Source organism: Aquila chrysaetos, unplaced genomic scaffold (assembly GCF_900496995.4).
Source record: "Aquila chrysaetos chrysaetos unplaced genomic scaffold, bAquChr1.4, whole genome shotgun sequence".
Classification (NCBI taxonomy): Eukaryota; Metazoa; Chordata; class Aves; order Accipitriformes; family Accipitridae; genus Aquila; species Aquila chrysaetos.
The window spans coordinates 246,499-262,621 of NW_024470383.1; the positions used below are offsets into that span (position 1 = coordinate 246,499).

Below are 16,123 nucleotides of genomic sequence, written 5' to 3' on the forward strand. Positions count from 1 at the left end.
CGGCTGTGGGAGTGCAGCTGATCCCTCCGGATCGCGGCACAAGCGTCTGCCTCCATGGGACCCTGCACCGGGAACCTCAAAAGCACCACGATGGCAATCAGCCTGGCGTCCTGCACTCGGATGCTGTTTCCAGTGGCAGTATTTATTTCATGGGGGTGTTTTCCCCCCCAAAACCTGAACCAGGTCAGCACGTGCGGGAGGGGACCGCTGCCCCCCTGGGGTCTCCTCCCTCAGCCGTGGGGGCTGCTGGAGGGGGATGGCTGGAGCTCTCTGTTGGTGCCCATCACACAGTGCTGGCTCTGCCCGATGCCTGGGCGAGTTCTGGGGCTCCCCCTGACTCCCGTCCCTCCCCAGTTCCCCTTGTTTTTCTGCGTATGGGGGCTCTCAGGGAGGGCCCCCCCCAAGTCCTGACCCCTGGAGAAGGTGCTGCCGCAGGAGCCCCAGGAGCAGCTGAGAGCAGCCGTGGGCGCTGGGGAGGAATCCGACCAGGACGGCGGGTGAACAAACCTGGCCGCAGCCCCTGTGAGGGCCGTGCTGGTGTGGTGGCTGTGTGGGAGGGCCGTTCCCAGTGCTCCCAGTCCGTCTGTCCTCCAGTGTCCCAGTTAGGGGTTCAGGTGGCAGCGGGGGTGGGAGAGGAGCACTGCTGGGGCAGTCCCACCTCATAGTTGCATTGGCATGCTGAGCGGAGGCGCTTGCCTGTGCTTGGCAAAGGATGGCAGATGGGTAAGCCCAGGAGCAGATAAAATCGTGCTCACTTAGGCTAATGAAATAGCTGCTAATTAGGAGGCAGGAGACTGGGGACCCAGGGCTTCCCAATGTGCCTGTGCCTCCCTGCACACAGGGCTTGTGCAGTCGCAGCCGCTAGCTCGTCAGGGTGAAAGCTGGTTAATGACCTCCACAAAAACGTACATATTTATGTATTTTCTCCTCCACCGTTTTTTTCCCAGGGGGAAGAAAAGAGCTATTTTCCTACTTTTCTTTTGCAGTAGCTTGTGCTGCAGCTCCCTGTGCTCTAAACCCACGGGGCGCAGCCCCGTACCCCAGTTCTTCTTCCTGCGGAGAGGAAGACTCCGACCCCATGGACTCCCCCAGTGCCCCTCACCTGGGCGTCAGGGCTGCTGTCCCCAGCAGCTTTGGGGCTGCGTAGCTGTGGCCGTGGCAGGAAGCTCAGGCCCCGTTGACAGCTCGCACGTCGATGGCACAACCCCGAGCGGCCATCGGGGCTTTGGTTTCCTGTCCCCTCCTCCGTGTCCCCAGCCCCGAGCCCTCCCGGCTCTTCCACGCCATGGAGGACGAGGACGGCTACATGGTCTTAGACCGACGGGGCAAGTGGGGTGCTGCGGGGAGCCCGGCTCACCTCCCGGGTGCAGGTATTGGGGGTCGTGTCTGCTGGGGGTGTGTGTCCCCCGAATTTGTGGAGGGGAGAGGAAATACGGGTGATGCTGACCAGTGCGACTTGAGAACGGGGAGAAGCGGGGTGACGCTGCCCATCGGGTCCCCAAGAGCTGCTCAAGCTGGGAAACGGAGGCACGGGTTGGGAGAGGAGGGTCGGGGGGGCTTTTCTCGAGGCTGTAGCTCATCAGACACCCTGGGCTGGTGCCGTCCTGCCTCCACCGAGCTGGGCCTCTCAGCTGTGACCCCAAAAGAGGGAGCAGAGGGATTTGGGGGACGCCCCACTCCTGCTGCTGGTCCCTTCCTGGGGTCGCACCTTTGTGCAGGGGAGTCTGCAGGGGCTTGGGGGTCTCGCCAGGGTGCTTTGCCCCAGGACACCCTGCTTTGGGCTCTCTGGGACTGGGGGGGGGTGACAGATGCTCTCGAGGCCCCCCACTTTTTTCCTAGCCCTTCCCCTGACCGCAGGATCTGGGCTGCAAGACCCCCAGGGGGGTTTTGCCCCACGGTGGGCGAGTGTCCTCGCAGGAGCCCCCCACCATCCCCGCTGCCTCCTCGGGGCCCTGGTGGCCTCCCTGGTGCTGTCCCTCGTGCTGTGCAGTGAGTTGGCCCCCAGGGGCTTTTTTTTTGGGGGGTGGGAGTGGCCGGGTGCCCCCTCCATCCCCGAGACAGGATGCCCCCCTCCCGGCTCAGCGTCCCTCTCTCCCAGTGTCTTGGCTGGTGGCGGAGACGGGACGGCACGAGGGGTCCGCGGGGTGCGGGAACGCGTCGCGGGGATGCCAGTGTGCCGGCTTGGGCTGCATCTCCCTGGAGCTGAGGAAGAGCTTGTGTCCCCTGCGAGGTAACCCGCCCCCCGCGGGGTCCCCTCGGCGGGACACCCCCCCTCCCCAACAGGCACCCCTCCGGCCAAAGGGTGCCGTCCCCAGCCTGGCTGAGGCAGGGCTCCCCCGGGGTGCCTTAGCGTGGCGGTGTCTGTTTGTCCGTCCGTCCGTCCGTCCGCAGAGGGTGAGGGGTGCAAGCTCTGCTCCACGGGCTGGATGCTGCACGGGAGCAAGTGCTATTGGGTGGCCGAGAGGATCAAGCCTTGGAGCGCGAGCCGGGAGGACTGCGTGAAGCGGGGTGCCGAGCTGCTGATGCCACAGGACCAGGATGAGCTGGTAAAGGGACCGATGGCATCGGGGACGCAGGAGGGGTCCCATGACTGCGCCCCAGGGGCTGGTGGCACCTGGGGAAGGGCCAAGGGTTTCCCCGGGGGTCTGGGGCCAGCACCCGCCCCTGTGCCCGAGTCTCCGGGGTGCCTTTGCCAGCGTCGGAGGGTGGGAGACAACGGTGGGGCTCGGTCCTCGGTCGGGGGCTGCGCGGGGACAGGCTGGAGCCTGGGATGGGGTGGCACGCTGATACCGAAAAGCTGGTCGAAGAAACTCTCTAAGACTCATTTTGGAGTTTTAGAAAGCAGGCATTCTTTATTGCAGCGCTGGATGCACGGGGGATACTTCCACCTAGCGTGCATGCCACAGCTGTAGCACTAACAGGTTGTGTAGAATAATTAATTGCATATTAATCAGATTAGTATACATATACATAAAAATGATTGCAAGTGATTATCTTAGTACTGCCTACATCCGATCACGTGCAATGAAGGATCCATTTGAGTCGAAGGGCTGCTTTTGTGACCACCGACCCATTTGAAGTTCTTGTTGGCTGTCCTTGAAGACTTTATTCTTGTCCTTGTTCTTTCATCTTGAAGCTTAAGGCAGTTTCAATCACATGTGGTCAGTTTTAGCATTTTTCTCATCTAGTGTACAGGAACATCTTGTCATAAGAGCAAAGAACTGCAAAACTTATGAGTACCTACCTCTACTAGTTAATTGCTTGGCTATCCTTTTGTCTATTGTTTCAATCATCGTGTTAGTATAAGATTTCTAATAATTATTTACCAAATCTCACTTTTACAGTCACCTAGCAGCAAACCAGTTTCCACAGCTGGTACAAAATATTAAAACCATCAAAATATTTAGACATACCATACAGAATGTATGGAAATATGCTATCAACGCTGGCCTCGCCCCCCGCCCTCTCCCCCACCTAGGGTTTCGTAAAGGAAATTGTGCAGAAACCCACCAGCTACTTCTGGATCGGCCTCTCCATCCCCCCCGGCGGGAAGGGCTGGACCTGGCTGAACGGCTCCCGCCTGGACCAGAGCCGGTGAGCGCTGTGGGGAGGGGTGGGCGTCGGGGTGGGCACCTCCACCATCACCCGAGGGACCCTCGTGCCCCGACACGGGCTCCCTCCTGCCCCCGCAGGTTCCAGCTGAGCCCCTGGGACGAAGGCAGAAGCTGCGGGGTGGTCAGGGAGGACAGGATCAGCTCCGACAGCTGCAGCGCGGGGTTGCAGTGGATCTGCCGGAAAGAAGCCACACAGCTCTGAGCCGGGGACCCCGAGCTGGGCTGTGGCCGGGAGGGACGGGCCAGGATCAGGCCCTCAGGGGGGGAACACGGGAGGCAGCGCTGGCGTTGTTGTGCGCAGGTGAATAATGACGCTAGCTGGGCTCCCTGTGGTGTTTTCAAGCAGGTTTGCTGACAGGCAGGGCTGGAGGGAGCGTCCTCCTGTATCGGACCCATCTGCGTGTGCGTGCACGCCTTCGTGCATGTGCGTGCACGCCCTCGTGCACGCTGTACCTGTCCCTTTCTGCCCGGCAGCACTTGCCCCTGGACCTGCCTCACCCTTCCACGGCTCCGGGGTACACAGGGCCCCATCCTGATACAAGATGCTTTACATCTTCTGTTGCGAGAGGAACAGAGTGGCCTTGTTATCCTGAGTAGTGGTGGATAAGAAAACCTGTATGTTGCAAAATGCGTAAGATAGCAGAGGAAATTGCTTTTGGTCGACCTTGGAATTCCCTGGGAAGATGAGAACCATAGGCCTTTTTAGATAATTCAGCTTAAAAGCGTCCATGTGGCTTGTGTTAAAAGAATAAAAATCAGGAAAAGTGTTAGAGTTACTAAGGAACATTCTTTAGGATAACTTGTATGAAAACTTGTAAAGTGTCCCACTGCACAAAATCACCACAAGAGGGTGAACTAGCAGACAGTGAGGAAGACTATCGAAGACCACCAGAGGGCCCCTGAAGACCACCAAAGATCTCGAGTGCGCCTGCGCCAAGGACATTTACATATATCAATGAATGCCGGTATTTAGATGACTATGTTGATTATTTCCAGGAATAATCATGAATATGTATGTCCATTTTGTATCTAATCTCAACTGTTGAAAGAATTGGCGTACACGATAGGTGGAGCGATCCCCCGCGCACCCAGCGCTGCAATAAAGAACGCCTGCTTTCTTAAACTCCAACATTGAGTCTCAGAGAGTTTCTGAAGTGCTGACTTACGGTAACCATCCAACCCCCTGGGGAGCTGCCTGTGGGCTTTCTGCCTGTGCCAGCGTCCCCTCGATCTTCCTCCCGGACCATCCCCGTCCTCCGGTCGTGCTTTCACCCCAGGCACACCAGAACTCACCCAAGAAGTGGCTCATGCCGGGAAGGGACTGAGGGGCAGCAGAGGAGACGGATGCGGATGCTCATGGCCCGGTGCTCGAAGGAGCATTGCCAAGGCAGGGGGGAAGCACAGTGGTGAGAGTGTCAGGTTAAAAAGGAAAAAACAAGCGGCAGGAGGATGAGAAAGAAATCCCAAACCCCCAGCAAGGGAGCTCGCTGCCAGGCAGTGCCCGGCCCGGAGCTCACGGAGGGCCCGTTTTGCCGAGCAGAGGAGGGGGCCGGGGGCTGGGGGGACAGCTGCCACCTCCGGGGTGATGGGGGAGGTGGAGGAGCCTCTCCCTGTCTCAGAAACCCCCCCAAAAGGGGGTTTCCCCAGCTGAGAGCGAGCTGCAAAGCTCGGTGGGACTGCCCCGTGGGCTGGCGCTGCCTCCCGTCCCTGCTGCGTGGACCCAGCTGCCTGAACTGGGCGCCTCGAGGATGGCTGGACTGGGAGCACTGGGAAGGGGCTGTCTGCAGCAGCCCTGATGCCCACCCTTCCACGTCGCCACACTGTCATGGCTCTCTCAGGGGCCTGGGGGGGTGACACCGAGGGGATCCCAAGGGTCGTCGCGTCTCTCCCCCTCCCCAAACCGGAGAAGGCCCCTGCCTCAGTTTCCCATGATGCACCGCGCCCCGGGACTACAGCTCCCGTCAGCCCCCGCGCCAGGGCCGCCTACCCCCGCGCCCTCTGGCGGGTGAGGGCTGCGCAGCGCGCATGCGCCGCCTCGGGGAGGCGGAGGCGGGCCCGCCGCCATCTTGTCCCGGTCCCTGAGCAGTGAGCCATTGGGGGGGGGGGGGGGTCCTTTGGCTCTTAAAGGGGGCACGGTCCCGGGGTGGGGCCACCTCGGGTTGAGATGGAGCGCGGCCCGGCGGAGGAGGTTCGCCGGCGGGGCGGGTTGGCTTCGGAGGGGGCGGCGGTAGCGGGCCGGAGCCTCGGCCCTTCTCTTCCTGTCGGGTTTCTCTTCCCCGCCGCAGGGCCCGCTTGAAGGCCCGGCGGCGGGAACGGGGCCGCGGCGGGGGGGGGGGGGGGAAGGGGGGGCGGGAGGGGGGGGGGGGGGGGGTCCTCGGGGGAGAAATGGCGGGAAGGCGGGAGGCGGGGCTTATGGAGAGAGGGGCGGGGTTTTACGGAGGAGGGGGCGGGACTTGAGGATGAGGGGGAGGAACCAGCGGAAAGGGCGGGGAGGGTCAAGCGGAGGCGTGGCGGGGGTGGGCGTGGCTGAGCGGGCGAGGCACGCTGTTGGGGGTTTGGAGGGGTGGAGCTAAGGTGTGGGGGCGGGGTCTAGAGGGGAGGCGGGGCTTCCCCCCCGCCCAGGTCTCCCACCCTGTGGCCCCCCAGTGCTGGGTCATCCCCGTGTCGTCCCCCATCCCCACGTCCCCTGTCACCCCCCCAATGGAGCCAGGCCACCCCCATGGCCCCCCCCGCGCCCCCCCCGCCTTGGAGCTGCGCTGTCCCCATGTGTCCATCCCCCATGTCCCTGTGTTCTCCCTGATCCCCCCAGACCCCCCCCCCCCCATGGAAGCTGGACCATCTCCACGTACCCCTCCCATGTCCCCATGTCCTCATCTTCCCCCCTCCACCCCAGACCACCCCATGGAGCCTGGCCACCCCCGTATCCCTCGTGACCATCTCTGTGTGTTGTTGTGTGTCCCCCCCCCATCCTCAGACCCCCCCCATGGAGCCGGGCCGCCCGGGCCGGCAGCGGGCCCCCGATTGCATCCGACGGCAGAAGCGACGGGAGCTGGACGCCCGCCGCAGCAAGTGCCGCATCCGCATCGGGGGGCACCTGGAGCGCTGGTGTCGCCTCAAGGAGCAGCTCGGCTTCGCCCTGCACTCCCAGTTGGCCCAGTTCCTCCTCGACAGGTCAGTGAGGGCGTGGCGTGTGCTGCAAAACTCTTAAAAAACCCTTAAAAACCCTTGGGATGGGGAAATGAATGGTTTAAGCTTGCTCACTCTCCTTCTTCCCACCACAGGTACAGCTCCCACGGCTGCGTCTGGAGCCCAGGTTGGTGCTCCCACCCCAAATCCATGTTGGCATTGATTATTTTGGGTCCAAAAGAGGTTTACGGTGAAGAGAGAAGATTCCTGTTGCATTGAGCGCTTGGGTGCTGGAGATGCACCTGGAGATGCTCACCCCCCTAAATCGCTCCCTGGGTTTGGCTGCATTGGGGTTGTTGGCATCCCCAGCTCTTTTTTTTTGGGGGGAGCTATCTGAGGTTTTGGGGGTTGCTAAAAAAGGGGAGCTCTTAATATGGTGGAAACATCAGAGCGTGCATGAGATGGTGGGAAAGGTGAACGGAAACCCTTGCAGACATCTCACCCACCCTACGCTGGTTTTACACGATGGAGAACAACCGAAAAGCCAAAGTTTGGAGCCACTTCTCACCAATTTGTCTGTTTTCTGTATCTTCACCAGGCGAGCCAGAGCCCAACCTTCTCCATGCTGATGCCCTGCAGCGCCTGGTCGTCCTGTCCCACGGTCATGGCCAAGAGTGCGGTTTCGTCCCTGATGTGAAGCCCCCGGCCCCAGGCAGCACGTCCCAGCTGGTGTGGGAGTGCGTGGCTGGGCACAGCTTCTCCTGGGGTGTCCCCGGGGTGGCAGGGGACCGTACCTCCACAACCGGCCACCATGGAGAGGAACAACAGGGGGACTCGGGGTGCAGCTCCCCACTGGCCACCGGCCGCCGGCGCTCGCTCCGGCAAGCAGGGGTGGCTGCTGAGTCCGGCTCTGGGAAGGGCGAAGCCGAACCAGAGGGAGCAGCTCAATTGCCCGTCGGTGACGGGGACCAGACAGAAGAGCCAGGAGCTCGTAGTGATGACACTGATGATGGCAACGCAGGTGAGCTCCTCTGTGTCCCCTTCTCCACCCTCATTTCTCCATTGGCTTCTTGATTCCCCATCTTCAGCCCTTCTCCCAGTGCCAGGGGCATATCAACCGCCTTCCCACTGGGATCAGATGTTGCCCCAACCCTGTTGCTTCCCTCTTGCTCCAGATTTGACAGTACCATCACGTAAAACAAATCTCTGGGCCTTTGCTGGAAAAACAGATAGAGGAGTCTCCTACTGGGCTTGTTCCTACCACAAAAGAAGCCCGTATCTTCTCTCTCCTTCCTTTCCCTTGGAAAAGCAGAGCTGGGGGGCCTCGGGTTCATTACAGGCATTGAGCAGAAGACTTTCTGAGCCCATGCAGATGCAGCTCTCAGCAGTTTCCAAGAGCCACAACTCCTGTCGTTTACCCAGACTGAAAACCGAGAAGAAAAATCTTCTTTTTTTCCATACAGTGCCTTGTAGTAGCTACTTGAGAAGAGGTTGAGCTTCTTGAGTAGAGTATTTTGAAGTAACTTGGCCCTCATTTCTTCTGGTCAGTGGGATGGCACCATGCAGGTCCTTTCCAACACCTGAAGGTTTCCCAACCCTGCTGCCAGATCCACTCCCCGTCCTCCTCCTCTCTCCTCTGCCTCTCCCAACATCCCAGCTCAACCAGCCCCACTTCAGCTTACCGCAACTCCTGTCATCTCCTTGCAGCTCCCCAGGTGCCAATGGAGACGGGGACCGTGGCAAAAGATCACGGGAGGTGAGTGGTGGCGTGCATGAGTCTTACCCCAGTGTATAACTGGGCTCCCTGGAGCTGAAGGTCAAGTTTGGACCCATCCATCTCATCCCTTGTGTTCTCCAATGGGCAGCCAACGTTTTAACAAAGACCTTCCATGATTAAAACCCGTTGTGGCAGAGTTGACTTTGACCGTTGCATTCCTGCAGCGCACTTGTCCCGGAGGAGAAGGCGGAGCAGGGGGCTGAGCACCAAGAAGAGGAGGAAGAGGAGGATGAGGAATTTGCTGAGGATGATGACCTCGCCTACACCGATGATCTGCGTGATGAGAATTACCACCCATCTCTGGACAGGTGAGGAGCATTTAGAGCTGCTGGGAAGGAGCCCACAGACTGGGACCACATGAGAGCCAGTCCACAGGCTCCCAGTCATGCTGTCCCAGTCTAGACAGGTATCGCACTGGAAGGGTTTCAGACCTTACATCTCTACCACCTTGTCTTGCTGTGCCTGACCCTAGCGGAGATGGGAGGAAATGGGAATAATGTCCTCATATCACCTAGATAAGGTGCTTCTGAGCTCAGAAGGGCACAGCCTTTTGGGGAGGCACCTTCTTTCACTGTATCTTTGCCTGGGTCTTTGCCATGTCCGACCTAGTCCAACCGTGTCCATCTGCATCCAACCAATGTCCTACCATGTCCAACCTTATCCAACCAATGTCCTACCACATCCAACCATCTAAACCACCTTGCCTATCCCTTGTCTGTCTTCTCCCCCAGTGACGCTGAGCTGCAGCGACGACAAAGCCAGACCAAAGCTCGTAAGAAATCCGTAAAGGAGGAGCAGCCCCCAAATGAGCCAAACCTGACCAACTCCAGCCCATCGGAGGAGAAGGGTGGACGAGTCAAGTGAGTCACGATGGCTGCAGTGGTGTGGTGATGTTGGGGATGAGCATTGGGGTTGCCTGTCTTGGGGCATCCATCTCTCCATGGCCACTGAACGAGCGTTTTGGGGCATGTTGGAGATGCTGCTGCTTTCCATGCTGAGAAACCAGATGGAAACCATCCAACCCAACAATAAATGATGTTTGAGCTCTGGACAGGACAGAAGGCACATGTACCCGAGGTGGTTTAATCCTTCTCCTTGCGGTGCCGCTGTCTGCAGGGCAGAGCTGCGTTGCCAGGCCTTGTTGGGTGTTGGAGCTTGCAAAGGCGGGGTCTGGCATGTGGATCTTGCTACGGGGGGGCCTTAATGAGTCACCATTTCATCTGCTGTGTCTCTCATGGAGCTGGTCCCCATGCTCAGGTGGCCGGGGAGCAAGGATATGCTGCTTGGGCAGGGCTTGAAGACCCCTTAAGCCATCACCGTGGTGGGTGCTGAAGCCCTTCTTTCACATATATAAAGCCTCCAAGCAGCCTGGAGGTTTACAGCAGCAAAAAATCCATATGTTCCACCCCCTGCATAAGCACAGAGACTCCTGTCTCTACCTATAGATACGGGACTTCTCCAGCAGCCAGAGCAGCTCTATACAGCCCAGCTATATTGACCAGCAGCTCAAGCCCATGGGGAGAGGTGAGTAGCGACCGCAGCGCTGCCAACCTCAAGTGTTGGTCAAGGGACAGCTTGGTAATGACCATGATTAAATAATTTGTAAGCACTCTTTACCACTGCCTGTTTGAGGCTGAGGGGTAGATTTTAATCTCTCCTTCCCAGCCATGTGGGCTCAAAATTCATTTTTGTGTTCTAAATAAGCTCAAATCATCACTCAATTATTTGCTGGGTCTTTATGCAAGAGTATTAAATAGAGGTTGGTCTCAGTGCTGAAACATGAGGATGGTCCACGCATTGCCTCTTGGGTCTGACACACAAGGAGATGTCACCTTGCTGGATTTTCTTACACTTTGAATACAAGGGTGTTAAAACCCCCTTTTTCATTGGAGTTAGCTGGAGTGACCACGTAACACCACCTTCTAATGCATCTTGCCTTCGTGTGTCCTATGGAAGATGGGACTGGCAGCAAAACACATGCCCCAAAACTCATCACGTAAGTATCATGCTGCTCCATTAAGGCTTTTATTGATTTGCTTTTTCACTTTGACATGGTATTGCCACTTCTTTTCGGTGCTAAACGCCCTTCCCGCCTCCTTGCAGCTCTGAAACCGCCTCGCAGCTCGCTGGAAGAACAAACACCCTCCTGGAGACCCAGTCCCAGCAAAGGAAAATGTGATGGTAAATCTGGCATTTGCTTTTCTCCTCTCCCTGCCCACCGCTGTACATGTAGCACTGGGGGAACACCAGGCTCTCAAATTCAATTTGAGGGTGGAAAGGTTTGGGTTAGGTCAAGGTAGTCCTAGTTAAGGCCAAAAGTGAATTAAAAGAGGGACTTCTTTCACATCCCTCTGGCATTTTTTGGGTGCTGCATGCTTTCCACTCAAAACCCTGGTGTTCAGACCTCCGAAAGTACACCAGTGCCTAAAGATGCACCTGGAGATTTACAGAAGTGGCTGACAAAAGCGGTTGTTGACTTTCCTGGGCAACCAGTGCAGTCTTGGAGCTTTTACCCGCCTCTCCAAAGCCCTGCCTAAACTTTTTAAGTTGGTGGTGCCCTTTTGAAGGCTCAGCTTTTGGTTACAGAGATCCTATTTACCAGCGTGTGATTAATTCCCACCTCCCCACCCTTTTTGTCACAGCAACTGGAAGAATGGAGATAAAATACTATTTTATCAGCAAAAGAGAGCACCTCCAGCCTTCAGTGTGTTCATCCTCTTCTCGCTTCCCAAAGCTAATGCCATCATGAGCTGATTAAACATTTTTAAGAGATTGTGGACAAAGATGCCCAGCCCCTATTTTTATTTAGTGCTGAGGATGTGGTCTGGCATCATCATCTATTAATGATCTTTTTATCTCTCCTCCCCACAAAAGCACGCCTGTTTTTTTAACGCATCTTTCTTTATTTCAGGGTGTCAGCCAGAAATAGCTGCTGTTTCCAAGGAGCTGTGGATCAATTATAGATCAAACCTGTGTTGATGTGAACACAGCGAGGCTGGTGTGAGGTTGACAGCAATCTTAAATGTCCTGGGACATATCCAAAACCATGTGAAAGACTTTTTGTAATGAGTAATAAAGAATACATTCCTATTTATAATGTCTGAAAGGTGCATTTGTTAACGTCGTTTCCTGCTCCAATGGGAAGAAATACTGAATTCCCAAAATGGAAGAAATAAAAGAGAAATGGTCGCCCAGAGGATGGTTTTAATGTATTGTTTGCTTGGAAACCCATCAGCTGTGAGGTTGGAGGACCACAGCTTCTCAGCTCTGTGCCTGGGGACTAAAGCCTCACTCAAGATGTTTCTTTCTCATTGCAGCTGCAAGAGGCGAGCGCAGCCGTGCGATGAGGACGTGGCCCAGATCGGCCCGAAGAGGATCAGGTACCTGGGGCCGGTGGGGAAGGGGAAGCTGCTGTGCCATTTCCCAGACCCTTGGGAAGACGAGAAGGTGCAGCTCAGCTGTTCCGTGGTGGGACACCCTTGGCAAGCAACACTTGCTCTGATAGGAGCCTCCTGAAGGGCTTTATTTGCTTAAATTAAGCTTTTGATGGGCGGGTAAGGGGGAAGATGGGTGAGGAAGACCTAGTGGGGTGCCAAATCCAAAAGCCACCGCTTTTTCGGCTTTCCTGATGTCCTCACTGACGATGGTTTTCCACCTTCACTCCTGCAGGAAGGCAGCGAAGCGCGAGATCCTCCTGTGTGACTTTGAAGGCTGTGGCAAGATCTTCTCCAACCGCCAGTACCTGAACGTGAGGGTTGGGGGGAGCCGTTGGGCTTAAATCCACCTCTCACGCCCCAGGAGGTGCAGCTGAGCTGGGCACAAGCATCCCTCCCACTCCCAGTCTCTTCTGGGGCCACCAGCAGCTTTGGTGACCCACCTGATGGGTCAGGTTTTGCCTGTCCAAGCTCCATTTTGGGCATTTTGGCTGTTGGCCTAGAGGTGGAATTGGGCAACCTGAACTGCCAGTGGCTTTCCAAAGCTGGATAATAGATACGGGACTTGTCAGCCCCATGTGTTCAGCAGCAGCTCAGCATGCCTGAGGTCACTTGAAGTTCCACCACATGCTTCAGGGAGCAAAACGGGGCGGGGGGAGGTTGTCACTGGAAGGTGCCCTTGGGCTTTCTCCAAGTGCAGCTTCTCAGCGCTGACCTCCTCGCTTCTTACTCCCTTTTTTTCTCCCCAAAACGACAGCACCACAAGAAGTACCAGCACGTCCACCAGAAGACCTTCACCTGCTCGGAGCCCAGCTGCGGCAAGTCCTTCAACTTCAAGAAGCACCTCAAGGAGCACGAGAAACTGCACAGCGGTGAGTCGCCCGCCTCAGTGTGGGCACATACCCCCTATATGGATATATATCTCCCTATACCTCCTCTCCTGCACTGGTCCCACCTCTGCTGGGCTACAGCTGACCATACCCACGTCCTCACCATTCACATTTGCATCCCTGGTAGATGTTACCACAACCATTTGCTTTTTGCTCCCGAGATCTACTGTCAAGCTCTCATTTCTCATCTCCATTTCTGTGCTGGGAAAGCATCGTGCCTCCTAAAATACATCCCCAAAGCCCCCTGATTGCTCTTCTAGGGTGGAACAGCCCCTAATCCTTTTTTCTTCTGCCCTACAGACAAGCGGGACTATATCTGCGAGTTCTGCGCCCGTTCCTTTCGTACCAGCAGCAACTTGATCATCCACAGACGCATCCACACAGGCGAGAAACCCCTGCAGTAAGTACCGGTCCCATCAATGCAACCGCTGACTCTCTGGTTTGCATCAGGGTTTCTCCCCATCGCTTTTCAACCCAAATTTAGCTTCTCAGTGCGTGGCTCCATGGGAGAGCCAAGTTCCTTGCCGTGGGTAGCCAGAGGACTGGCTGTTATTTTTGCTTTGCCTAAAGGTTTCTGCCTCCGAGGCTGGCTGCGCTCTGATTCAGCAGCTTCAGGATCAGCTTCAGGGTGTGGGCTTGATTTGGAGAAGATTAATAAGCTGGGACTTAACAAATGTGATGCATTTCCATGCCTCAAGGGTGTGCTGAAGCCACACGGAGCTAACGCAGCAGTGGAGAGTGGTGGCTTTGCTAAACTCACATGGAATTGCAGCATCAAGATGAGGCGGGGCCAGTTCTCCCTCGGGCTTAATCCTTTGTAATACCTTTTTTTGATTCTTTTACCTTGAATCTCGTTCTGTTTTCTCCCAGGTGTGAGATCTGTGGCTTCACCTGCCGCCAGAAAGCCTCCCTGAACTGGCACATGAAGAAACACGACGCCGACTCCTTCTACCAGTTCTCCTGCGACATCTGCGGCAAGAAGTTCGAGAAGAAAGACAACGTCACCGCCCACAAAAGCAAAAGTCACCCTGAAGTGCCCAGCGGACCCCCCCAGGCCGAGGGGGGCCAGCGGCAGATGGTGCCATCCCCACCGCCCAACTTCAAGGCAGGGACGCAGGCAGGGCTGGAGCACCCGGAGGCACCTGGGACGTTGGCCGTGGAACCCCTGGAGATGCCAGGGCTTGGGGACACCCTGGTGAGCGGTGGTGAACTGGAGAAGACCCCACCTCCCATTGCAGCCTCAGCTGAATATAGCGGGCAGGATCCAGGCATGCCCCGAGGCCAGGTGATGGACAGCGTTGGGTCGTAGCAGGACTCATCATCTTGTTCTTGGCCAAAAGAGCGACCAGAGAGCAGGATGGGGTAAGGTGAAACGATGCTGGACCCCGCGGCGTGTGGCAGCAGCATGTGCAGGTGCCAAAAATACAAGGGACAGGCAAGGACCGGCGCTTCCCGGGGGAAATCCCAGCTTCTCCTGAGCTCGCAGCGGTGTTGCCGCAGGTGGAGAGCCTCTCGCTCGACTCCCTCGCTGCGAGGAGGGAGCGTAAGGTTGCCAAAGTCATCGACAGGATCCTCAATAAAGACTTATTTTGTATAAAAGTGGGTTTCCCCGCTTGCGCCAGCCACCTCTGCGCCTCAGTGCTGAGTCTCTATGGAAAGCAGAGGTAGAAGAGTGAGATTTCTATGTGTGCAGCCCCGCCTCGACACCCTGTCCAAAGGTTGTCTGTATTTAGCACAATAAAAAAAGGGTGATTTAGGTTGGGAAGTCAACAGTAGGTGGAGGCAACTGAGGCTGTATCAGTTTTGGCCTTGGAAACGGGCGTTATTTGATCTGGTGATGGTTCCTCATGTCCTATAAACGCCACTTGCCTTTTATTGAATGTTTTTGGAAAGGATTGTAATATTTACTCAGCCTTGAAGGTTGCCAGCTCAACAGGCTTTATCAGGAAAAAAAACCAAACAACCAACCAACCCTGCAAGCATAGGCCAGAAGATGGTTTTGACACAGATAAAGGGGCTGCAGGGAAGACGGAGCTCACTGGAGCGCCTGTGGGAATCGGGGACCTGAAACAGGGCTGGCTGTAGGAATTACAAGTCAACCAGCACTTGCAGGGAGGAAAAGGAAAAAAAAAAAAAAGCACATTTCCAGGGAGAAGACAGGCATTAAAGGTGGGTTTTTCCACTGCAATTCTAAGCATCCACAGCTTTTTGTTTCTGGCTGCTGGAGAGGGATGAGCCAGAGCACAGCCCTGTATCCAAACTGTGCTGTCGGCTATCCGATTAGAGAAGCTGATAATGAAGTAATTGACCCAAAAACGGGGCTGCGAGGGCTCCATGAGAGCTCCCAGACCAGGGATAAATAGCAGGGTCAGTGATGGTGCAGAGATGCCCTGTGATACCCCGGCTCTGGGGCATCTGCTTTCCTGCTGCTTAATGTTTTTCTTCTCAGAGCAGAAACGGGGGGATTTCCTGGGCTGTGGGGGGCAAATCGGCACCCCAATTTTCCCCACAGCATGAAACAGGGCAGCAGCACCCCTCATCCACCCACTCCTTCCCCGTGCACACACAGTTGGCAACTGCCTGCAGAAAGGCTGCATCCCCTCATCAGGGGGCTTCTACCCACCCCCAAAAAGGGTTTTTTTCACCCTCAAAAGAAGGGCTTGATGCTACCAGGTGAAGGTAGGGCCATGGGGACCCCCCCCCCCTCTTTTGCAATGTAAGCTCCTAACATCACTCCCCCAACCCAGGGTCCCTCTCTCCCCTTATTCTGCCTCTCCCAGGGTTTATTTTAAAGGCTTTATATCCCTTTTCTAGCAGCTCTGAAAGAAAACAGAGCTGTTGCCTCAATGCTGACTAAAGAGTTTAAAATGTATCTATAGATATATGCAAGAAGACAGTGGGGAGGGTCTTAAACCTCCAAAAATGGGCCTTTGGGGGCATTTAAATAAGTCACTTTAATTTAAAATTACAGGGAGCCCAAGGCTCTGAATAGGGGCCATTTTGTGGGGCTCAAAGCTTGGGGTGTTTCTTGGCTGGTGGTGGTAGGGGGATGGCTCAGTACTCCTCAGCTGCACCCATCCCACACTTAGACCCCCCCCACAGAGACCCCAAAACTCTGTTGAGAGCCCTGAGCTGGCTGGGGACAAGAAGAGGTGTCCCCAGCTCTGTTCACCTCAGAGGAGAGCTTTGCTCAGCAGCAGTAGCATTGCTGCAGGACCAAGCCTGACCCCAGAGCAGCTTTTCCTTCCGCAGCCAGCACAGAAAGACACCAGATTGTTGGTT

The 16,123-nt window shown here is 56.4% G+C and overlaps 2 protein-coding genes across 4 annotated transcripts; both read left to right on the forward strand.

Moving 5' to 3' along the window:
- Positions 1 to 1,038: 1,038 nt before the first annotated feature.
- LOC115337861 (killer cell lectin-like receptor subfamily B member 1A) lies at positions 1,039 to 4,978 on the forward strand. Its single transcript, XM_041121804.1, has 5 exons — positions 1,039 to 1,989; positions 2,099 to 2,230; positions 2,392 to 2,546; positions 3,479 to 3,594; positions 3,693 to 4,978. The coding sequence occupies exons 1-5, from the start codon at positions 1,809 to 1,811 to the stop codon at positions 3,814 to 3,816; spliced, it is 708 nt and encodes a 235-aa protein (XP_040977738.1). The 5' UTR covers positions 1,039 to 1,808; the 3' UTR covers positions 3,817 to 4,978.
- A 664-nt stretch (positions 4,979 to 5,642) lies between these two features.
- Positions 5,643 to 14,440, forward strand: ZNF692 (zinc finger protein 692). 3 transcript variants are annotated; one of them, XM_030006325.2, is made up of 12 exons: positions 5,643 to 5,699; positions 6,589 to 6,785; positions 6,896 to 6,927; positions 7,339 to 7,761; positions 8,448 to 8,496; positions 8,682 to 8,825; positions 9,249 to 9,377; positions 11,835 to 11,897; positions 12,187 to 12,265; positions 12,709 to 12,823; positions 13,142 to 13,241; positions 13,712 to 14,440. In XM_030006325.2, exons 2-12 carry the CDS (start codon positions 6,598 to 6,600, stop codon positions 14,148 to 14,150), a joined length of 1,761 nt encoding a protein of 586 aa, XP_029862185.1. In that variant the 5' UTR covers positions 5,643 to 5,699; positions 6,589 to 6,597; the 3' UTR covers positions 14,151 to 14,440. The 3 variants fall into 3 exon arrangements, with proteins under 3 accessions (XP_029862185.1, XP_029862186.1, XP_029862184.1); XM_030006326.2 differs by having other exon boundaries at positions 5,669 to 5,688; XM_030006324.2 differs by lacking the exon at positions 5,643 to 5,699 and adding an exon at positions 5,722 to 5,802.
- Positions 14,441 to 16,123: the final 1,683 nt, after the last annotated feature.

Excerpts from the sequence above, each read along its gene's own strand:
- LOC115337861 (XM_041121804.1), top strand. The coding sequence starts at position 1,809 with ATGCTCTCGAGGCCCCCCACTTTTTTCCTAGCCCTTCCCCTGACCGCA. Across the intron at positions 1,990-2,098 it reads GCTGTCCCTCGTGCTGTGCA|TGTCTTGGCTGGTGGCGGAG; the intron begins GTGAGTTGGCCC and ends CCTCTCTCCCAG. Across the intron at positions 2,231-2,391 it reads GAGCTTGTGTCCCCTGCGAG|AGGGTGAGGGGTGCAAGCTC; the intron begins GTAACCCGCCCC and ends GTCCGTCCGCAG.
- ZNF692 (XM_030006324.2), top strand. The coding sequence starts at position 5,779 with ATGGAGCGCGGCCCGGCGGAGGAG. Across the intron at positions 9,378-11,834 it reads GAGAAGGGTGGACGAGTCAA|CTGCAAGAGGCGAGCGCAGC; the intron begins GTGAGTCACGAT and ends TTCTCATTGCAG. Across the intron at positions 12,824-13,141 it reads GCACGAGAAACTGCACAGCG|ACAAGCGGGACTATATCTGC; the intron begins GTGAGTCGCCCG and ends TCTGCCCTACAG.